This window comes from Crinia signifera, chromosome 1 (assembly GCF_055691185.1).
Source record: "Crinia signifera chromosome 1, ASM5569118v1, whole genome shotgun sequence".
In the NCBI taxonomy this organism is placed as follows: domain Eukaryota; kingdom Metazoa; phylum Chordata; class Amphibia; order Anura; family Myobatrachidae; genus Crinia; species Crinia signifera.
This window is the reverse complement of record NC_139217.1, coordinates 402,541,549-402,566,434: the sequence shown is the minus strand read 5'-3', so window position 1 is coordinate 402,566,434 and position 24,886 is coordinate 402,541,549. Positions and strand designations below refer to the sequence as shown.

General features: G+C 39.8%; 1 protein-coding gene across 6 annotated transcripts in view; it reads left to right on the top strand.

Annotated features, from left to right (window-relative positions):
- The window catches only part of FER (FER tyrosine kinase), a 209,738-nt gene that overhangs the window by 16,697 nt on the left and 168,155 nt on the right, over window positions 1-24,886 (top strand). For all 6 annotated transcript variants that reach the window (XM_083151694.1, XM_083151692.1, XM_083151688.1 and 3 more), the window contains 7 exons: window positions 1,333-1,609; window positions 6,891-7,064; window positions 12,039-12,138; window positions 16,347-16,530; window positions 20,222-20,359; window positions 21,726-21,845; window positions 24,247-24,369. In XM_083151694.1, coding sequence (XP_083007820.1) covers window positions 1,403-1,609; window positions 6,891-7,064; window positions 12,039-12,138; window positions 16,347-16,530; window positions 20,222-20,359; window positions 21,726-21,845; window positions 24,247-24,369 — 1,046 coding nt within the window. In that variant the 5' untranslated portion in view covers window positions 1,333-1,402. The remainder of the gene's footprint in view (window positions 1-1,332; window positions 1,610-6,890; window positions 7,065-12,038; window positions 12,139-16,346; window positions 16,531-20,221; window positions 20,360-21,725; window positions 21,846-24,246; window positions 24,370-24,886) is intronic.

Sequence of the window (24,886 nt, the reverse complement as noted above, 5' to 3'; positions counted from 1 at the left end):
ATATTTCGTCACAATAAACTGGTAAATCCAAGTTTGCCATCTTTGACAAATACAGAAAAATGACACGTGTTTAACATATATGTCCAATAGTTAATCCCCTGGTTAACCGTATATGGGGGTTGTTTCCCTCCTGAAATGAAAACAACATTATCAAGCCAGCGGAATAGTCCTTTTTTTTTTCAGAAAGGAGGATCATTACTAATCGTCTCCAATTCATACTATGAAGTATTGCGGAAACTCTTCCGCAATGCCTCTTTCAGGACTGTAGACATGGAGTCTAATTGTTTATTTAAAGCTTGATATGCTTTTAGTATTGATTTCATGGATAATGTAGATTCCACCAACCACTTTAGTAGACCCACTGATAAATTATCAATTTTAAGGTCGGGACAAGAATATATATGAGAGGTGGATACTGATCTGCCAGGAGCTCGACACAGGGCCCAGTCCATCCCACAGTTCTTATCGTTTTCCATTAGGCGAGACAATATAGTTTGTATATAACTACAGGCTTGTAAATAGGGAAATAAGGGTATAACTATGTTTGGGAATTTCTCCTGTAGCTGATCCCTTGTCAATATAGTTCTAGATTCTGTTTGTAAGAATTGGTAGATGAATCGGTACTTCTGGACTTTCACGGCGCCAGCATGGCGCCGCGCGTCAGAGTCCCCTTGCGGGGCTCGCTTCGCTCGCCCACGCTGCGGGCTCGGTGGCTCGCTACGCTCGCCACGCTAATTAAAATCAACTCCATGCCAACATGGATAGTGGAGGTATGAACTATCCATGTTGGCATGGCGTTAACTCCGTTTTTTTCACTTAATTAGTGGCGAGCGTAACCCGGAAGTACGCGCGGCGCCATGCTGGCGCCGTGAAAGTAAAGAAGTACCGATGAATCTAAGACTGTTTGTATGCCAAGTTTTGAATATTGGGGATGTTTTCTGTGGAGCAAAGTTGATGTTGCCCCATAATGGTAGAAACACCGATATATTCCATGACACCTTCAGGCTTCGGCGAGTTGTTCTCCATGCCATTCAAGTGTGATGCAATAATACGTTGTCAATAACTATTTTTTTTATTGAAGTTACATTTTATGGAAAGAAAAGAGAAAACAATGTTTATGTCCAATTCTACATCAACCCCAATATCTCATTAACAATATATTTAACAAATGAAAGTTCTCTTGATAGCTTATGTTGATCTGTTCTATAGAGCTTGTGAAACACGTTAAGTATATTATACTGTATACTAATTTACTTGAGACTTTTTCACGTAGACTCACCAGTAAGATAGCAATGTTCCTCTTCCTGAAAAAGATTTTTGGTTTTCTTTTAGACATCCGGGTATGTGCTAACCAAAAGACCTTTCTCTATCAACACCAGACCCTCCAAGTGCCTTGGTGAAGATGGGGTTTGGCAAGGACCTTAAATTCTCACATGATGCTTTGCTAAAGCTACAAGACTGGGAGCTGCGTCTTTTGGAAACTGTAAAGAAATTCATGGCTTTGAGAATAAAAAGTGACAAGGATTATGCCTCAACCTTACAAAACCTTTGTAACCAAGTTGATAAGGAATGTGCCTCACAGCTAGATTACATAAGTACCGTGTCCAAGGTAAGACCTGCTCTACAGATCACTACATTGTGGGGTTTCTCTCTCCATATCTTGGTGATATTCATATACCCACTGTTAAGGGCTGTGTTCTACTGTGTATCTTCCTAAACGTTTCAGCCAAAGCCTTTATTTGCAACACACACTAATGATGGTTCATATTGTGAAATGTAAGCTTATTTAATGACACATTGCCATACATTGTGGATTTAGTAGTCCTGTTAAAATTATTTAAGAAAAAAATGAAGAAAAATATCTTCAGTGACAGGTTAGTAGACATAGTTGATGCTGCGTTTTAATGAACTGTTATACTGGCTGTTTCTGCTGCTCTACACAGAGTAATCGAATGCGAGCCCATTGTCAAAACAGTGAAGTCTGGAACCCGGAAGTGAATCCTTCTGAACTGCACTCTCCGAACTTCACGTGCCAGCTTTTTAGCAGAATCCTGTTTTTCACTTCGGAGATAATTATGAAACAAATCGGATCCTGATAATAGGTTGACATTAACAAAAGGTCAACACGCACAAGTTCACCAATATCAAGAGGCAGACACAAAAACAAAAATGTCAACATGAGTTTTTCTCGATTTTTCTGGGCAACCGTTTCATACTTTAGCATCCACATGGACTTTGATTGGGAATGGTAAAGAATGCCAAGCGCAGCGAGTCACCTGGCCCAAAGGATGGTGTACAGCATTGGTCACCAACCCGTCACTCGCTCGCAGCAGCGATCCGGGTGGCTCGACCACTTCAGCCCTCCCGTCGGCCCGACCATTATTCCCTCCAATACCCGCCACTGCCCGCTTCCCATCTGAGGTGAGGAGAGCGCATTGCGCGCTTCTCCTTCCCCGCACTGTGTATCCATGTGACTGACTGGACCTTCAGCCAATCAGAGCTCTAGGGCCGGTAGCCAATCAGGAGTCAGCTTTGATTTGCTGATGGCCCAGTCACAGGGAGGGAGTTGAAGGTAAGGAGAGACACGTGCCGAGCTGTGCTCTCCTGCCCTCAGAAGGGAGCAAACTAGCCAGCCAGCTGGGGAACACTGGACTCTCCTCCACCCACTGCTGCAACAAAAAGGGTTAGTTGTGCTGCTGCTAGCACAGTGGTGGCGTATCTGGAGCACAGTGGGGGCATACCTGGCTCAGTGGGGGAATACCTGGCAGGTCATTCGCCATATTATCGGGCGTGTGGCTTCGGCACGCGCAGATGTCAATTCTCCTCTACCTCCAGTGTTGGTAGGTATGAATGCGGCATATTGGACATTGCAGTGTGTGGCATATTGTGTCTGGGGCATTGCGTATGTGGCATAATGTGTAAAGGCTATTTTTTGATAATTTTTTATTTTAGTAGCTCTTCAGGCTGTTTATTTTGTCTTGAGTAGCTCACCCCCCCAAAAAAGGTTGGAGACTACTGGTGTAGAACTACTCTAATTTGAGGTTCACTTGCATAGGTGTCGATAGACACCAAAAAAGTGTGAAAATCTAATGTCAACATTTTCCTTATGTTGACCTTTTGTCAGTGTGTTTGTCCACTTTTTTGGGTCGACCTAGACACTGTTGACCCCATAATCCATACCCAAAACAAATAAGAGCAATAGGCACCTCCTAGCACAATACTTTTGTGAAACCCTATGCAGGGTAAATGGGGGAAATAATAATATAGTGTAATATGTTTACAAACATAAATTTATTACACAAAAGGAAAAAAATTAAGTGTGCATTTAAAATAGTGCACAACCGTTCAGTGCATAGAGAGCTTATTTAAACAACTAGAACAACATAACTGGAAAAAAAGAAGATTCCCAAACGGGAAAACTGCTTCAACCCATTTTGTTATTCTCATGTGTTCTGTACTACTTCAAGAGGATATACTTATGGATACCATTTCATTTTATATCCTCTTTGTGCAGTGCTACAGGTATTTAAGAGTTATTTCAGTGATCTAGTTATTTGTTCTCCTCAGTGGAAAAAAAAGACAATGGCACCTTTTGTAAAGTCAAAAAGACTTTCATTACCTTGGACTTCCACCTGTTAATGATTGCAAGGGTTATTATTTTTAATAAGTGGACTGGAACAAGTTCCGCTGTCAGATTAATTGGAACAAACTTACGAACAAATACAGCTTCCAGAATTTTTTTAATATTTTTTTTATGGTTGCTTTTCTGCTTATTGGACTTTAAAAGACATAAATAAAATACATTTGACCATGAAGTCACACTTGGCAGTGTTACATATTACCATCTGTTCTCTTCTGGTGATACTTGAACAAGCATAGGGTGAAGAACCATAAAAATAAATTTTGACTAGGCAAACACACTTTAAAATTGGTTTTGTTCCAATATACCAACTATTTGGCCAGTGAGAAATTAAGGAAAATTAAATACAGTATGTAGTAATTAAACCTATTTATCAAAGAAGCTTGCACACTCCTTCGATCGTGTCTTGCGTTTCTTCCACTGTTGGCACTAGTATTGACAAATAATAATAATTTATTTATATAGTGCTTTTCTACTGCTGGACTCAAAGTTGCTTTACAGACATAATAAAGAAATGGTAAATTGGACAAATGAATTACAATTACAACAAGTAAAAAGCCACATACAAATTTAAAATTTGCAGCCAGTTCTGTATTAGGTGCTTAAATGTAATTATATCATATACTGTAGGTTGTTATTCTACTTTTAACTATCAAGAAATAGGGTCCACAAGGGGCTTCGTTGCGCTCCCCCCGCTGTGCTGTCAGGATTCCGACAGCCATTACCCCGACTGCTCCCTCGTGCGGGTCCATGACCCCAACAGAGGGAGAATAAAATAGGTGGCGAGCGCAGCGAGCACGCAAGGGGCTTCATTGCGCTCCCCCCTGCTGTGCAGTTGGGATTCTGACGTCGGGCTAATGACTGTCGGAATCCCGACTGTCAGTGTGTTAAACCACCCCCTACCCAGTCCTGTCTAGATGTCCCTTCTGTATATATGAGCATATATACTAGTTTAGGGACTTGCAGAGAATTGCGGCTCCTTGCGATGTGTGCACTGCGAGATTAAATATTTTGATCAAAACATGACAACCGACATATATTTTATTTGCTACATACTCACATATGTGTTTTGGTCATATAATTGTTAGCGCCAATAGCAAAAGACTTTCAACAATAAAGGCTGATAGTTGGTTGCACCATGTTATCTAGGCCCCACAATTTGAACTTGCCAATTGGCCTATGTCCCGGCTGGACTATCAAATGCTTGATCTGGTTCACATCAATACCCCATGTATTTTTTTTTAATACGGTTGTAGCTGTTGCTCTTTTCTCACAGACAGAGCAAGAAACATATGGAGTCAGATGAGTGTTTATATAACAAAGTTAGGATCATCTACAAATTATACCTTATCTTGGTGTAGGATAGTTTTAATGTAGTATTAAAAGCCTTCAGGAGGAAAGGACATCATGTACATGGCCAGACCTGTTAATTACACCCTGTGAAAAATTATGCTCTGCGGAGTTCAAAGCAAAATCCTTGCACCATACCTATTGCAAAAGTCACAACGCTTGCTAATTAATCTTTAGCAATGCCCAGGGTGATCTTGATCTCCATAAACCCAAATATCCTTCCACAGCAGTACCCAAGAGGGTATTTCTTGGCTTCTTTAACCTTTTAGTTGGCTAGGTCACATGGGATAAGAACGCAGTCAGCTGGAACTTTGCCTAAATGGTCACACCCCAAACAGTCATGCCATCCGCCTCCGTCTCCTAACGTCCACTAACACGTGGGAACAATATTGTTGAATGCACATGCCTCTTCTAAATGTGAAGTACGCTTCAATTTCCCCTCTGAGCACTATCGTGCTGACCTAAAACTGGGGGGAGGGATCATTGTTCCCTCTGAGACCTGCTCTGCTGTTCGGTGCATGTATTGGTGGGGTAATGCCTAAAAGAGGTGGGTGGGTAAAACCACAGTTTTTGCTGTGGGCAGTGGGGGTGATGGTATGGGGTGTAAAGCCCTTTTGTACTGGGGTTGGGTGGGCATATGGTTTTTTAACTGGGAATCTGTTACCACTACGACGGTAGGGACAGAATGCTAGCAGAGATAAATTGACACTGGGAGACAGGAGGCTGTTTTACAGCTGGGATTTAAGGAAGTGGAGGGTAACCTAGTACTTTAAGCTGAAAAAAGTTGTTAGTCCATTGAGTTCAACCTATCTAACTTGTAACTACTGACTTGAGTAAGTCATATCTATAGGATTCCCTTAGTGGCAAAAAATGCATCCAGTTTTGATTTAACTTAATTAACAGTAGTTGGTGTAACCACCCACCGCTATCGTCAATGAGTTCCAGAACTGTACTGCTCTAATGTTGAATAATCCTCTTCTTAATTCAGTACAGAATTTATTTTCCTCGAGCCTCAGTACATGCCCGCGTGTCCTAAGTATAGGCCTGTTAGTGAACAAATCATCTCCCAGTTCCCTATGATTCCCAATCCTGTATTTGAACATACTAATCATATCACCCCTCAACCTCCTTTTCTCTAGTGAAAACATATTCAGCCTGATTAGCCTATCTCTGTATTCTAGTGATTCCAGACCTTTTAATAGCTTTAGCCGCCCTTCTCTGTACCTTTTCCAATTAATTTATGTCCTTTTTAAGGTGCGGTGCCCAGAACTGAACACAATATTCCAAGTGTGGTCTCACCAATGCCTTGTAAAGAGGCACTATCACATTGGCATCCCTTGAATCCATTCCCCTTTTAATGCATACCAGTGTCAGGTTTGCTTTTGTTGCTGCACTCGATCAGTGTGCACTATTACCCAATTTTTCATCTATGATGACCCCAAGTACTTCTCTACAGCAGAATTCCCTATAATAACTCATTTTAGCCTATACGTAGCTTGTTCATTTTTGTTCCCATAAGGAATAACTTTACATTATCAACGTTAAACTGCATTTTTCACCTTTCCACCCACCTTTCCAGTTTATTTAAATCACTTTGAAGTGTCATCTTCTCCTGCATTCATTTTCTTACTCAATTTTGTGTCGTCGGCAAATATTGCAATTTTACTCACTATGTCACTACCAATATCGTTAATGAATATATAAACAAGGTGGTGGTGTTTTATCAATCAAATATTGAAATTCAATTTTAAAAACTTTTTAGCCTTACTAAAATGACAGAATAACCATTCCTTGAGGTGTTCTAGAATTTTCAGAAGAACTGTTCTTAATTACTATGTGTTGGACAATATAGGTTGACTGATTAATGTTGTGAATTAATAGTTTGCATCTCAACTTTTAGTCCTGGCTGCATATGGTGCATCAGACTGAACAGTTGAGTAAGATTATGAAGACCCATGCAGAGGAACTAAATTCAGGACCTCTCCACCGCCTCACAGTCATGATCAAAGACAAGCAGCAAGTAAAGAAGAGCTACAACAGTATTCACCAGCAGATCGAGGCAGAGATGTGCAAGGTAGACTCCTGGGATGAAGTCCAATTTTTATATTTGCTTGCACTATGTATTCCGAGCCACTGATCCACTTTACTTTGTTTGTTCCTGTCATATATATTGTCTATTATATTACACACGTTTATAGTACGTTGTTAATCCTTCACATCAGAATTAAAGGTGCTGAAAGATTGACAAATTGCTATTGTTATGTAGCCAATAATGACGACTAATTAGTATGGGCTGATAGATTTTCTGGAATTTAGCAATGAGTGTGGTTAGCATTATTTAGTTGTTTAGGACTACTATGGATAAACTTGGATTTACCTAGTTGTCCTATGTCTACAAAAATAATTATACCATACAGCTCATAATCACTTTCATAAATAAACAGAACTGTATAGAAATATGAAAAATGTCCAGTTCTTAAAGTGCACACCCTTAAAAAGGTGAAGTGGATGTTTAGAATGTTATTTAATGCAAATATCCACATCGCCTTTTTAGGGTGTGCACTTTAAGAACTGGACTTTTTTCACAATGTTCAATATTGTTCTTTTCCTTTCTGTAACGGATTATGCATTTTTGGGCAGATGTATTAAGCCTTAACAAGAGATAAAATACAAGGGTGATAAAGAGAGATAAACGTCCAGCCAATCACCGCCTTACTGACTTTTTTCAAACAGTCTGTAACATGGCAGTTGGCAGGTGATTGGCTGGGCGTTTATCTCTCCTTATCACCTTTGGATTTATCTCTTGTTAAAGCTTAATACATCTGCCCCTTTATGATATAATCATTTTTGTAGATATAGGGGGAAATTTACTAAAGGAAATTTGTAAAAAATAGGTGCATTTGTATCCAGAAATACACTTATTTTTGACATTTACTATCCCAAAAATACGGCAATTCGTATTGATAGCACATCAATACGAATACGAATTGCTGTATTTTCGGGATAGTAAATGTCAAAAATAAGTGTATTTCTGGATACACCTATTTTTTTTCAAATTTCCTTTAGTAAATTTCCCCCTTATTGTTTTGAGGATTTTTTTTGGTGAAAATCTCTTTTTATATAAGATAATTGTGTGCAATAAGCTAATTCTTTAATTTTTTACATGAGTTAATGTGAAAGTGACATTTTTAAAACTTATAATTTCTATATTTATGGTATTTTTTAATTTATTTTTGACTACAGTTAAGGCATCTATAATTTATCGTTCATTTCCTGCACCTCCATATTTCATGTGTGAAGCATCTGCACATATTTTTTTTGTACAAGTATTATTGTAATGGGTATTATTGGAACCTCCAAAGTTGTTATCTTCGGGATTGTTTTTAAAGCTATTTTCCGCAATTTAGAAGTATCTCACACGGGGTGATTTCAGCATGAATCGCTGGGGATATGGTCGCTGAGCTACCAAATACGGCGATGCCCTGAAGTGATGGCTGGTCACAGGAGCATGCTTCTGCGACCAGCGGCTTCCCCTGGCAGAGTATCTCATTTTCATCAGCGAGCGACCATCGCTCTGTGTATATGGAGCTTTAGTTGTGACGAGAAAGCCAATATATGTTAGAATCTCTCAATTTCCAACAACAAAGCAGCTCCTATTGAATTCTATTGGAACAACTATGCGTGTTGGATTTAACAATCTATGAAATGCCTCACTCTGGCAGCTAATAGCTCATAGTTGCCTATTAGCTACAGTAGTTTTTGTTTATAAAGTTTACCATTGCGCTCATTGGTGAATGCGACGGCTGACATGCATGGTATACCTGCCATCGCCAAATCCGGAAGTTGCTTTTAGATGTTCTCAAGGACAGAGATTTTTTGTAAGTTGAGGCACAGTTTTCTTCCACAACGGCATTTTATAATGGTAGAATAGGGATATAAGTAGAGACAGGATTGTATGCAACATAAAAAGCTTGAAATATGCATGCAAATACAGGTTGAGTATCCCGTATCCAAAATGCTCGGGACCAGGAGAATTTTGGATAACGGATTATTCCGTATTTCGGAATATTTTAATATTTCAATGATGTATTTTGAAGTATCTTGCATTTATGCTGTATAAACACATAATATACACACAAATATATTTTATTACCACATAAAATACACACAAACATATTTTAATTGTTCAAAAAACAAGGTTTCAAAACATGAAACAAAATGTGTGTACTATCTCAGCACTGAATTTGAATGCCAAGCAATCATTGTCTTGCACATATATAGTGCCAGTTATATATCATGTCCCCAGTGATGCTGTTACATATGTCCCCAGTGAGTTTTTAGCAAAAAAAATAATTTTTTTTCACTTTCTGGAATGTCCGTATTTCGGAATAATTCGGATAACGGATATTCGGATACGGGATACTCGACCTGTATGCATGAAAAATACTTAAAATATGCATAAAAAGTGTTAAAATATGCTACATTAAATAATAAAAAAAGTAATTTTGAACTTATTTATTTAAAAATCAGGATACAATTACTTGCAAATAAAAATAATAGGCCCACAGCATCTGCAGATGTCTGCAGTGCTGTACACAGGATTTTTTTTCTTCCTGGCTGCTACAGCATACTGCAGCATTCAAAGCTCTTCTTGCATCAACTACACGGACCCTCATCTCCAGCGCCGATGGTCCAAATGTCAGCATAGTATGTGAGGGCGTCGCAGTGGAAGGCTTGCTCCCTGCGCTGCATACTCACTGTGACACGGCATTTCTTCCGCGCCATGTGATGTCACAACCCTTCCGCCCACCTCCTCTGTTGCAGAAGTCTGTCTCTTTGTGTAAAGTCCCAGGCCAGGCGAAGGCAAAGGTTCAGGAGCTACGTAATGGCATCCACCCCGACTGACTTTTATCAACATGGATTGGCAGCTAGAGAAGTGCCATCCAAGGTTCCCCAGACTGCGCACATATTGCCCCAGCCTGCACACTCTACCACTACCTGGCCAGCACCAGCAGGGCAAAGCAGTGCTGTAACTCGCGGGTGGGAAGAGGACGGGGCCTAAAATATGCACCATCACTAGATTTTAGGTAAAATATGCAATAACCAGTGAGAATGGGCAAAATATGCAAGGGCATATGCAAATGCATATAATCCTGTCTCTAGATATAAGCAATCTGAAAGTCTCATGAGTGATTGGATAACAGAAACGTAATATTATGCTACTTTGACACGCCGTATTCAGTTTGTTCTCTGTTGTTAAACGCTAAACCCAGGATTCTATACATTTTAAGGTAAATAGTTTGTTGGTAGATATAAATGATATTGACAAAAGCATGCATTTCAATTTGAATGATGATAATCCAAAATCATTTAAAGTTATAGAAAATATTATGCTTTGAATATCTTATTTCGGTCATATGACTGACACAGAGCTCAGCCAGTAGCACCCCATATAGCATTGGGGCATATTGGCTGAGCCGTGTGTCTGTCACATAACTGCAATACTGGATATGTTACCCACTCTGGGTTAGCTGATTAGGGAGGGTTATTTGATTTAGAGAGACTTATGACTGTGTCTTTTATCAGACTTGCACTTCACTTGCATTGAATAGGATGGTTTCTATTCTCCCGCTGCTCTGCGATCCCCACCGCGAGTGGGAGAATAGAAACCATCCTATTCAAAAGACTGGTCAGCCACTGATTGGCTGAGCTCTCAGCCAATCAGCGGCCGCCCAGTCTTTAGAATAGGATTTCTGTCTATTCTCCCGCTGCGCCCCCGGCCTCTGCTCTGCATCTGCGGTCACCGCTCCCTGCCTACGTCTCGTGCTGCTCCCCCGGACCGGTCCCCACTTCCAGCCTGCTCCTGCCGCTCCCTGGACCGGTGCCCGGTCCCCACTCCCAGCCTGCTCCTGCCGCTCCCTCCCTCCGGACCGGTCCCCACTCCCAGCATGCTCCTGCCGCTACCCCGGACTGGTCCCCACTCAGCCTACTCCTGACGCTCCCAGCTCTCCTGCATGTGATAAATCGCATCCGATTGTTCACATGTAAACAAAGGCACATCAAGTGCCAAATCTTATCAAGCTCCCCCGGGGAGCTGCCGGGGAAGCTCAGGGGAAATCGGGGCTGACTTGTCCTTAGGACAAGTCAGCCTAGTGTGCGGGGGCCTTAACAAGCAGTATTCTGGAGTTGCAGATCTTACGATAGATATTATGTGAAATTACACGCTCTGGGGAGCTGCAGGGGAGTTAAAGGGAAATATCCAATATACTCTATAAGATTATCTTTCCAATCTGGATGGTTGGAACGGAAATTTGGTAATGTCTGGAAACAAATTACAATGAACATGTTTTTGCTCTCAAAAACTGGAAAATGTAACACACACACACACACACACACACACACTAAACCTCCCATAGTAATTTGCATTAATTATTTAAATTATAAGCCTTTAAATAATTTGTCTTAATGTTGATTTTTTTTTTCATGAGGACCACATTCCCGATAAATGCATGCATCGGACAGACTTAAAGTGCATACACATCTACAGATTAATCTGTCCAGTCTGTCTGGTGTGAACAAAAATCTGGTACTTTATGGCAGCAGATGACCATCTACATTTTTTTTCTAAATGCTGGAAAACAGACAATAGCCATTCAGACAAATATGTTAAATTTGTTTTGATTTAACATATTTTCAGAATAATCATTTCTGACCATTTTTCAGCATTAGGAAGCAAATGGTTGACTGTCATATATTTCCATACGTTAACAGATTTTTGTTCTCACCAGACAGATTGGCCAGATAAATCTGTAGTTGTGTACCCAGCAGGGTTAGTTTTATAGCTCCATTAACCTGTGGTAAATTAACAAAGGCAGTTGATTGTGTGTGGTGTAATGCAGTCATTTTGAGCAACGGTATACTAAAATGACAATAATTTAAACCCTGCCCACAATTCAGTACTGCGATTGTGCAGTGTTTACAAAAGGTAAGTACTGTTTTATTTTCATTTATTGAAAAACTTAGAATTGTTTCTCATTTTTGTTATTAGGTAACAAAAACGGAATTAGAAAAGTTGAAGTTAAGTTATAGACAACTAATAAAAGATGTAAATTCAGCAAGGGACAAATTTAAAGAAGCAGTTGCAAAAGGTAAGTTAAAAATAGTCACTTTTATAACGATAATATATGTGAATGTTCTAACAGGAATAAAGGGGCAGATGTACTAACCCCCCCCTTAGCGCTTTTCAAATAACGGGTCCCACTTCTCCTGCATAACGAGGAGAAGCGGGCACCCGTTATTTGCTAATGTATTAACCCCCTGCAAGCCGATAAGGAGAGCCGTTATGCCCAGCGTTAACGGCTCTCCTTATCGGCTCCCCCGGCGTCCCGCGCATGCTCAGTGCGCTTCCCCCCCTGTCCAGCTCTAGTGGGCATGCGCAAGATCACGCAAAAACCGCGAGATCTCCTGCGCAGCCCGAGCCGGGAGCAGGGCTAGTGTTGTCCCCGCAGTGGGGGATAGGACAACGCTAGCCCTGAGCTGGCGAAAAGGCCGGGGCGAATTAACGCCTGGGCGGCTGTTAATACATCGCCCCGGCCGCTAAACACTGGGGGGATTGCAGGCTGTCACTAGCGCACGTTAGGTGCGCTAGTAATACTTTAGGAAAATCGTAATCCCCCCCAGTTAACCAGCGTTAAGTGCATTTCTGCACTTAGCGCTGGTTCATACATCTGCCCCAAAGTTCCTAATTGGAACAACACATTACCTGTGAGTCAACCCAGATTGACTGATCCATTTTTTAATTTTCTACCTAAGATTTCCCGTTTTTTTTTGTATTCTGTATATTAACTGGGATATTATAGCAGACTATGGGGTTTCTGTATTAAGGGGGTTCAGCCTAGCGAGTCCACCAAACCCCACCTTGCGAATTGTTGACTGGCACCACCCATTCGCATGTGTGATTCGCACGCAGGGCATGCAAATGATTCACAAATATCTACAAGCGTTGGTGTTTATTAGCATATATAAAAGTTTCTCAGACAAACATAAAGACTTTTTTTTTTAAATAAAAGTAAAAACATTTTGTTTACAATATAACGTAAAATAGAACACCATATGACTAAATTTAAATAATTCACAATTTCAAAATCACATTTAAAAGATAATTTCTAAAAAAAAAAAAAAACACGGTACTACAGTACATACTGTACAGTTGAGATCTTCTCAAAAATAGTTTGAAGTCATAATATATTTTAACTCTGTGGGGCTGATGCACAGTTATATGCTGGCTCGCTTGTAGACTATACTTTGTGGACTTTTGCTCTACTCATGTTACAGAAAAAAGTATACAAAACTATGGGGTTACAACAGAAAAAATGATTGGGGTGCGCAACCTAATACATAACATGTGCCACCCAGTTGTCAGAAATACATTCTGGAGATCATCTTCATGTGTCCAATGTTGGATGTATTCGTGATAATTATACACAGTCTGTTAAGATGAATAATCTTTTTATTGCAAGAAATACCCTAGGGGCTGTGGCTGGGGGGCAGCTCAAAACATAAAAAACTGGAATCGGGGCACGTTGCTAGTATATTGCAGCTTTAACATCCCTGAGGTTGAAACAAGGTTAAACATGTGCAATATTGTAAGCTTGCTGTAATTAAACATATTAAGCTAGTCCTAGCATGCAAAATGGCATAGCCTATCATGCTTTTAATTAGGCATTTATGTTTTAGAGGACCGGTTTTGTATTTGCAAATATCTTCTTCACAGATAGAGTTTCCTGGCAACAGAATATGTGCAGTGGAGGCTGGCTGTTTTTCATCTGGTTTGTCCCAGTTGGTTGGCTGTTTAAATCAATCTGTAAGGAAATGAGACCGTGATGTTGAAATGCTGCTCATTCTGGGACAAGTTGAAGCAAGCAGTGTGTTACTAGAGCCAAGGCAGTCTGTGCTTCATAACAACAATGAAAAGGAATTAGTTTGGTAAACCCAGTGTATCCCATTTTATTTGATGAGCATCAACCATACATGATCCAGCTTATGGTTCACTTAATAAGTAATGTGGAACATAGGTTCAGTAAATGCAAAGTTATATCCCTCGTAATAACATTAATTGTGAGAATATTCATATTAAATGTATATTATAGTCTGTTTATGAGTTCACTAACCTGATACATATGTATCATTTTAAGTTTTTCTTTTTCAAGTTAATTTTTATTAACTTAACACTTCACAATATAATACTTAGCAGTTGTCTTGCAGAAGAAAAGAAACATTGAATAATAGTGACATTTCAAACACCAACATTCTCAGTAGGAGATGGGAAAGAATTGTTATGCATAGAGTCAAGAGGAGTATCCGTTTCCCTGTTCTAAGTGGTAGAAAGAGGGGATGGTGGGTCAGCCATAGCCTATTTTTGTGTGGTAGCTCTCTGTGTAATAACCATAAAATTTCAATATGATATCTGGTACTTGGTAAAGTCTACCAGTGCGTGACGTACTGTAACAGCAAGTTTTATTAGTTACCAGGATGATTACAAAACAAAACATTCTATAGACTCACCAACAGAGATTAATCCCAATGAGTTGCACCCTTTATCCTTCACAACTAAAACCTATTGAGTAGTGCTAGTATACAACGGTATTATATTAAATATAATAGGACAAAGGGGTGTAAAGAATTATAAGAATTTATTCGGTTTTCTCAGTACTAATCCGTGTTTTATTTATGTGTATAAGGATCTAAATGTTAACCCTGCCAAAAACTGTATATATATATACAGTAATATTAAAAACCAAAGTAACCGTACAATACTATAGTTATGTAATGCAGTAATAGCTTTTTGAAGCAGTATTCATTCTCTTCGGGTTTTTTTGAGAGAGAAATCAATTTTAAAATTTTAAGTATATTTGAGTGATTTCAGATCATATAATAGGTTAAAATATACTGCGTAAATATGAAACACTATAAAATAAAGCCAGTAGGTGGCATTGTTTCATTAATAATGGTATCAAGTAAAATAGTGTTCATTCTAGCACCCGCCATCTTTGAAAACTCATGCAGTTCCTCTTCCCTGCCTGGGGTGTCGCTGTCTGCTGTAGTGCTTCTAGCACAGTGTGGTCTGTATATCAGCACTGATATGCAAACCAAACCTGTGCTAGTAACACCACAGCAGACAGTGACACCCCAGGCAGGAAAGAGGAACTGCATGAGTTTTCAAAATAGCAGGTGCTAGAATGAACACTATAAAACAATATTGAGCATATAGCAAATTGACCAACATTCAGCAATCCAAATAATATACTATTATTTGATGAATAGTGTGGTGGTAATAGTATCTCAAGCAAACCTGAGTGTGTTCAATGAAGACCAACAGTCCGTTTTTTAACTGCGAGCTTGTGGTTCCAGGAAAAACACTGGCGGTGTAGATATCCACTGTACAGGTGAATACATCATATTTACCTCAAAATAAAGTTTTGATGCAGTACTCTGGCCAATAGTGATTAAGTGTAGTACAAACTAACCCCCCCAAAAAACAAGTACTCTAGTATATGCAGTTAGGAATTGGAGTATAAATCATCCGAAGCTTCTTTCAAGTTCTCAAGGAGACAGCTTTAATATTTCTTGCAGTAAAGTGCCAGCCATTTTCCACAATAGGGGGGGGAGGGGGGGGGGCAGGAGTGGGAAAATATAGGGGGGCAATTTAGTGAAACACTAGGCAAAACCATGTGAAAAGTTCAACGTGGTGAGTGTTTTTCACCCACAACAGGTTTTAATGTTTGGAGAGTAGCCCAGCAGTAATGTTTGAACAGAGGACCACACTATATTTTTAGTTGTCCTTTTGTTCAAGGGGGAATGCAGTGGAGGGTGGGGGGGCAAGATGCCGCTCTTCCACTATACTTACGATCACCGAAAAGCACTCAGATGCTCTGCAACTTGTCTCACCTGTCAGGACCTATAGATCTGGTAAAGACACTGGGGGTGCTGCCATACTCATGATTTATAACACAATGATGCTAAATCAGGGAGGAAGGATCTGTGTCGAGCTGGATACACACTAAGCTATATTTACAGTATTTGGCCGGGAGATTAATCAAAATCGTTGACGATATCGTTAATTGACAATATCATCTAATGTGTAACCAAGTGATTTTAAACCTTCCCAGCAATGTCTAGGATGCATGCTGTGTGCAGCTTTAGAATTTTGTATGCTGTAAAAATATGTATTATTTAGCAATGGATATCAATTTATTACCAATTTTGTGTCCCGTTCTTATGGAATATGATATAATATAAATGCAAAGAAATCTGAGCAGCTGTTTTTTAATGTGGTCATTTCATTTTTACAATACAGGAAAAGAGACTGAAAAAGCCAAGGATCGGTATGACAAAGCCACCATGAAACTCCACATGCTCCACAACCAATATGTTCTCTCACTGAAAGCAGCGCAGCTTCACCAAAATCAGTACTACAATTCCACACTTCCTCTTCTTCTAGATTCACTACAGACCATGCAGGAGGAAATGATCAAAGCCCTGTAAGTTGGATTTCCATTGCGTACATAACATGATTTATTTATTTTTAAATATATATGGTTAAAGGTTGTTTTTAAAAAGGTGTTGCGGTCTATTTAATCGCACTTTAATTGCTATTAAAATTTTGGGTACTTGTTTCCTAGCACGGCGCCAATCGCATCGCATACCATAAGGCATACAATGGTATGCGATGCGATGCGATGCAATGTTAGCCGATGTTATACAATTTTAAATTGTATACCATCGAATTGTATGGTATATACAGTGGTATACGATTTTAAATTGTATAAGCACCCTAATGGGTGTTTTCAATGCGAGGGGCGGCGGTACGCGTCCTCCGACCTTTTCATACCCCCACTATCCACGTCGGCGTGGAGTTGATTTTATATAGTGTGGCGAGCGCACAGGAGATGGACTGAAAACGAGCTACCCAGCGGTGCGGGCTTGTTTTAAAGTTTTAAGCCTCAAGTTTTTATTTTGGTGCTGAAACTTATACTTACATTTTAAGGAATGTAGTATAAGTTTCTGCACCAAAATATAAATATGTTATTAATTACATTATAGATATTTGATTTTGTGGACCTCAATTAAAATAATTATAAATATCCAGACTCCATTAAAAATTACTTGCCTACCTCTGAAATAGACCATAGTGCATTGTAAAAACAACCTTTAATCATACAGACTATTTTGTCCCAGTTTGGGAAGTGCAGCTTAATAAATTAATTTCTCCTCCATTCTGGTAAATAGGGCAGAGAAACAGATCATATAGCAAAATATATATATTTTAGAGCAGTGGTTCTCAAACTGTGGGTTCTCAGCATGGGGTTGCGACTCCATGCTAGTGACTGTGAGGCTGATGACTTTTCTAATCTCAGTCAGGGTTTCATGGAGTCTGAAAAATCTGTTGAGTTGTTATTTCAGACTCCTCCCATCATTTTGTGCCTCCACAATGCTGTGTGCTGTCTACCTACATGTGTGATGTGGTGACCTTCTGCAGTAACTTGCTGGGGTCCTGTAATTTTTTTTTTTTTTAATTATTAATAATAATATTATTAGTATTTTTATTGTCTAATGGGGTCCTGGAGCAAAATAGTTTGAGGATCCCTGTTTTAGCGAGAGAGAGAGAATTTATAATTTGGATACTTAATGTACAACCAATGTACAACCAATCAGCGGATGTTATTGTAAAGCTGTGTTTGAAAAAATGACAGGAGCTCATTGGTTTTTTCAGTATCTCTCTGCAGCTTTATCTCCCTTTTTTATACGATATCTATAAAATAATATTCTAGTACCCCTTTGTAGGGTTCTGTGCATTTTACATGCATTTTGTCAACATGGCACTGCTAGCTCTGTTATATAGAACCAGAAATGTTTTTAGCCAAGTTACTAAATTCTGGTTCAAGAGGGATGTGAAAGTGTTAACCAAGCTGTGAACTATTTATTTTCCATGTTTCCATAAACTTATAACTAACATGCTTAATTGTAGTTGTGGATAGAACACTATGTAGCACAATTCTCCTTGGGTGGCAAACGCTGTTTCTTACAGTGTGAATAAAAATCGGATTAAAAACAAAAATACGGATAAAAAAAATGGATTTTTTGTTATAAAGCAAAGTTTTGGGAATTATGTCAGATTTTGGGGCTTTAAACCGTTCTTAAGTGAACTGTTTTTAATTTGAGATGTTTACACCTTGCTTTAGTAATACATGAACATTTTTTTATAGTGAGAACAGTAACAAAATGAACACGGTAATATAATAAATACATACTAAACAGTTGCATCATGAAGTACTGTTAGGGTCATACATGTTCATGTCTTTGGCCAGTATTCAAAAGTGAACCACCCTATTCAATGTGATATTTTCTCCGTCTTTTTAAGTGATTTTCGTCGTGTCTCTCCGTGTAGCAATTCTCCATCTTTTCATGGAGAACTGGATTTTTTTTCTGTGAAGGGGCATGTTATTTTTATATATATATATATATTTAATTTAAAAAAAAATATTTTTTAAATTTTTTTTTTTTTTACACAGAGCAGCCAGCAGGGGGCCGGAGCTCTCGAGCCGCTCATTAGATATTCATATATTCACTGCACCCGATTATTACATATGCCCGATCGGGTGTAGTGAATACTGGGTCCCCCGCTGGCTATAGGGGGGGGCAGCTTGTGCTGCCTGGGTCCCGGGGAGCCCTCCTCCCCTCCACATATGTTCTGGGGCAGCCAGGGAGACTTTAATCTCCCTGGCTGCCACCGTCCCCTGGCTCCCTGCCGCGGATGCTTGTCCTCTGCAGGGGTTAAGACTCGCCGCGAGTGGCGGTGAGTCTTAACCACATTGAATAGTGGGAGCAGGAGTGGCAGCGAGCCCTCCGGAACAGGGCGAGTGCATGGCGAGAGAAAAAATCTCTCGCCATGCACGGAGAATTTTTCTCATTGAATACTGCCCTTTGTCTACGTCCTCAACAGAAAAAAGGCTTTGTAGCATGCAACCAGCTTAGCTGCTTTTTAATTTTCCAGTCTGTGGTGTGTTTTGGATTGTAAAAAACATACGTTAAAAAAAAAAATCCTTTTAATTCCTGCACTTGATGAAACTGCGGTGAACATCTGCTTCAGAAAATTTACTGCAGAAGTAAACTGATGTTGAGCTGCGTAGGACATCCACTAGACTAGAGCAGATACTTGGCGTAAATTGTTTACTTCAAACATGTATGGGGTAAATGATTTCATGGATGCCCGAAAGTTGATAACCTGCACGTATAATTCGTTATAAGCAAAATTTGGCATTTTTTTAACGTTTTGATTTTTTAAATTATGATTTAATCATTTGATGTAAATCTTTGATTTATTCATTTGATTTAAATCATGCAACCCTGGATTCTTAATTGCCTGTCTGAGAAGTACATAAAATAGTATTTATTCTCCTCAGCATTTTTTAACCAGAACATTTTATATGCTGATATGTACCTTTTTTTGAACTGGGCTGTTTTTCAGCGAAATAGTGAATCTTTTCACTTAAAATGATATTCACTGTATTCAATGTTCACCAAAAGCGAACAGTGAGTGCCGGCCAGTTCTCAGTTTCATGCTCGTTGTAATTCTCTGGTGTTTTTCAATGGGGTTTTGACTCTAATTCGCCGAGAGTGTATTCAATGCTAGAATGGAGAATTGCTTTCTCCGTGATTTTCGCCGGTGGTGGTGGTGTTAAAATTCGCCTGATGCATTGAATAGGGGAAGAGGGAGGGCTGGCTACGAATCCTCCAGCCCTCTGGATGCCGGCAAATGTGCAACGAATCCTAAACAGGGTTTGCTGCACATAGTGAATGCCAGCATTGAATACTGGCCAATGCTTCTATACAATCCCCCCACCACTACCACACTCGCATTGTAGTGACACTGACGTATAAAATGTCTGGGAAAATAGGAACATTTTAAACTCGGTCTAGTTTACAAAGCTTAGTTTGTGGGGGAATACTTTTCTATACTTAGGTAGTTTGGAAGTAACACTTGAAACACAAGGAAAAGCAAAGAGAAAAAATGTTACAAGATGATCATTTAATTCTACCAAGTACTGCATGCAACATGTTCTATGAAGATCACTGTCAAAAAATTTGTGTTTTTTTTTTTTTCTTCTTTGACTACTTTATGCATGTTCTACACATGATGATCTGTTTCCTTTAAAACTTTTGCCGCTTTAGGAAAGGGATTTTTGATGAGTATTGTCAAATTACCAGCCTTGTATCTGATGAAATTGTGGCAGTGCACAAAGAAATAGAGTTGTGTGTTCAAGAAATAAATCCAACTACAGAGTATGACAACTTCATTGAGAAAAGCCGGTAAGGTTTTTTTTCTTATTTCTTAAATTTCCTTAATAGTTAATTCATATACAGGTAAAGAAGGGTATTCAATCATGATTCAGACGTCAATTCTATAGTTGGAATTCAGTGTTCTCATTGTTGAAAATGTTTGGATAGTCGGACCGCCAGTGTATTGTCCAAAATGGCAGCAGGATTTGACAATCCAGTGGCCAATTTTAACAATGCGGATTCAACTTTTAAAAAAAGTGCAATCTTTATCCCTTGAATGTGGTCAGAAACGGCCATATTGAATAGATGTGTTCCATTATGTCCGAGTTTCGGGAAATTTTGGTACACATTAAATGCCCCCATTATCTCTCTTTCTGCTAAACTGTGTAGGTTTCCTCATACTATGCTAGTAGTTGTATAAGTTATCCTTTTGGTGAACTTAGACAAGATTACTAAAGGCCCCCATACACTGCGGCAACTTCTCCCCTTGGAGAAATCGCACAGAGTGCTCCCTTGACCCACTGGGGACCTCTCCGGGCAACAGGAACCTAGGGGATCCTTTAGGTCTGTCTTTCTAGTATGTACTGTATTCACTCTAGGATGGCCACCGGGCAGGGAGCCGGGGGCGGACTGGGCCCGCCGACAGCACAGCTGGGGGCGGTCCCGGGCTGCCGACGTCATAAGAGGGGCGTGCCCGGGCTGCCGACGTCATGAAAGGGGCGTGCCCGGCCCGTGACATCATGAAAGAGGGCGGGCCCGGCCACCACCGTCATCAAAGGGGGCGGGCCCGGCCCCTCCGAAGCCACTATACTGCCGGGGAAGCGCCGGGCATCGCCGTTTACGTGTGCTGTTATAGCGGGGCGCTGCGAGAGGGTGAATTTTGCCCTTTAAGAATCAAGCAGGGCGCAGCGCCCTGCTAAAACAGCATAGCGGGAACACTACTGTATGCGTCAATTTGGCTAGTTGTGGGCAAGGGAAATTGGCAGTAAAGATGGAATAATTGACGTTGCTCCATTATATAAACCTTGCTTTAGAATTGGGTATGAGTACTTACCAATCTGGAACTCTGTAGCATTTAAGTCAGCCATGTGACTTGTAACAGTCAACTAATTTTATTTCATGTAAACTTTTATTAGTTATATATCATTTTAAATACATAATTACAGTACCTAGCATATGAATGGAGACCTTCAATGATGATATTCTAACTTATTTTTGATTGCCTTTGTGCATGTGTTAAGGTCATGTGTTTGGAGGTACAATATGTCATTTTGTTTAGAAATCCTCATTTAATTAAAATAAATTGTTTGCAGTTTGCACTACATGCTTTTCTGCTAGCTAGCTACCTTTTTGTTTAATGAAATCATTTTTATTCTATGTTTGTATTTCATCATAGGTCGCCAGAGTCCAAGAAAGAGGATATAGAGTTTGACTTATCTTTACTGGAGGAAATCGAGAATCTGCAGGCGAATGAGATCATGTGGAACAACCTCACAGCAGACAGTTTAAATTCAATGTAAGATATCTTTCAGTTTTCATAGTTTGTTTTTAATAGAATAAAATAAAAATAGTGTCTGGCTTTAAGCACTTATCTTCACATGTTTCATAATGGATTTTTTATCCATAAGATCATATGTTTTGTACAGACGTAGCATTTATTTGCCATATGGCGTGGGATGCTTGGCGTGACTAGGCCACTGCAGGACATGTAGCGTTTAGTCTTTTTTGTTTTGGTTTTTGCTTCTTACTCAATCACAGCCACAGTGAAACACCACCCTCAGTGCTCTACAGACACTGGGTTGTGACCTTAACCACACACTAAATAGTTTTAAAAATGTACTAATTCTCAGAAGAAACACATTGGATCTCGGCATGACAATGTCGCGGCCACTGCATTGTAGCACTTTGTACACCTATTCAGACTCAAGTGTAGTACCTCAGTGCCATTGATTTTGCTGATTCCAGTGGATCAGAATGACCAAATCTAAGAATCATACAGTGTTTTGATGTTGCTGATGATGCACGCTCACCCATATTGTCAGTAACACCCTCCGCATGCCCTGTTGCAGGGGCAACTAGAGACATTGCTATTATGGACTTGCTTTTAAGAGCAAATTAGCACCCCTACTCTCCTTGGCTGGCACTCGTCATGGCAAAGTGTTTATACATTTGACGATATTTACACTCCATTGCGCCCCCATAGCGCACAATTACACTGGGTACACACATAATTAAGTTATGTACGCAGCTTAAGGATTCATTTACATATGCTATACTTTTTTTGTTATTGTTCAAAGTACCAGTTATTAGAGCTACCCAGCTTCTGGAATCACTATAATAAAGCTGCTGCAGTCCACCCATAATGATGTATAGATGTGTCCTCGTTACACATCGTGGCATACTTCTCACAGGATAGTGGGAACATGCGTGTGCTTGCATCCTCTATCCATGCACTTTATGTAGGAGAACCTGGGAGCGACTAGGTGCTGCATGCACTAAGGGCCTTATTCTAGTTCACTCTTAGAGGCAAATTCCTTCTTAGCTGGACAAAACCATGTGCACTGCAGGGGGGCAGATGTAACATGTGCAGAGAGATTTAGCTTTGGGTGACTTATTTTGTTTCTGTGCAGGGAAAATACTGACTGCTTTATTTTTACACTGCAATATAGATCTCACTTTGAAGTAAAACCCCACCCAAATCTAACTCTCTCTGCACAAGTTACATCTGCCCCACCTGCAGTGCACATGGTTTTGTCCAGCTAAGAAGGAATTTGCCTCTGAGTTAACTAGAATAAGGCCCTCAGTCTTAATACCATACTAGGTAACGGTGGAGTCTGCAGACAAATTGTAATCTGCACTGGAAATTATTTAGCTCTTAGTACAAACATTAATTGGAGCGTATTTATGTTGTTTTGCTTAAGTGTTATTTATCGCTATACACTTGGGGGTGGGTCATAAGGTCAACAATGTCTAGGTCGACCCCAGAAAGCCAACATTGACAATGTTGACAGGAAAAGATGGACACTGTGTCAATCTCTACATCTGAGCATGTGGACTCCCAATTATTGCACGGCATTCACTTGCCTTGCTGTGGGCCAGCTTTCTCAATTTACTACTGTGTTCGACACACTGTACCGTTCCCAGTTGTTGTCCACGTGAAGGATAAAATATGAAAAAAGTTAAATAAATAAAATACATGGAAAAGTCAGGTTGTCCATTTCCATGTCAACCCAACGTCTGGATCCTATAAACTCAATAGCAGACTACCGGAGTGATTGGCTACTTGTGCTTCTTGAGCGCATCAGTTTCAATGTAGAGTGAGACTGGCCATTTATCAGCGCGACCTACTCACAATCATAATTGTGTCAAGATTTCCCTTCAACTCCCCGGCAGTCCAGACTCATTAATTAGTGTTTTTTGGACACACGATGTACTCACGATGTGCACAAAATCTGTCCTATTATCCAGCTTCTGCATAAGACCGGTCGATTGTATGCCCCTAAATGGTCTGAAAACTTCCACTTCAAAGGCGCTGGTCGTTTGAGCCGCCGAACTACCAGTTGCATGTGCTTAAAAGCACTTGCAACCTGCTCTCAATCATGACTGATCAGATGTGCAGCACATCATATTAGAGGCCCAACCACTTGACCCACGGGACCGCACATCATACGATCGTGTGCACGTGATGTACATACAATCTGTCGTACGCTTGGGTTAAATATTGTTCTGGTGTATGGGGGCCTTTAGGTTGAGCTGTGTCTGTCTAAAAGCAAGACTAATTCATTTCTTTGTTTTCTTATTTTTTAAAATGTCCTCTTGTGGACAGTAATCTCACACGTTGTATCATTTCCCTATTTTGTGTTGCCCTCTGAGTCAACTTTGGAATATACCGCAATTTATTTATATTCTTTTTGCAGGTTAAAAACCGCATCTGATGAGCTTGTGCAGACTCAGCAGTCACTATTAAGCAAAGAGGAAATCCTGGCTGAAAAAGAAAAAGACATAGAAGAATCTGCTAATGCTTGTGAGAAAAAGTCTGAGTAAGTTTGTTGCTTATATTGTGTAAGGAGTGACCACATTTTCTGGTATTTGTACAAATAACTCCCTTTTAATTAAACCAATTGTAATCACTTTAATTTTGGTTCAAATGCGGTTATATTTTTCAGCCATTTACTATCAGCATTAGTTATCTTACTTTTTTAATTTGACTTTGATAAATGTTTAGGTAAACATACCCCAGTTCTGTGCCTCTGCGCTTGCCATAGGTATTTTCATCCGCATGTGTTCTACTATGGACTAAGGATCATATTGTACACCGCAGTGGCCGCACATGAAAGATGTTAATTTATGTATCGAGTAACATTATGCTGGATCACATTAGGCCCCATCCATTATTTATTTAGTTTGAAACACCACATTTGCCAAACTATGCCTACTTAGATACAGGGATTCTTCTGTTTCTTCCCTTCCTGTAGGATTATTAGATTACATTTCACATACATTGTTCCAGTTAGTATTATGCTACTACTATTCCTATTTTATGTGGCGAATACACCA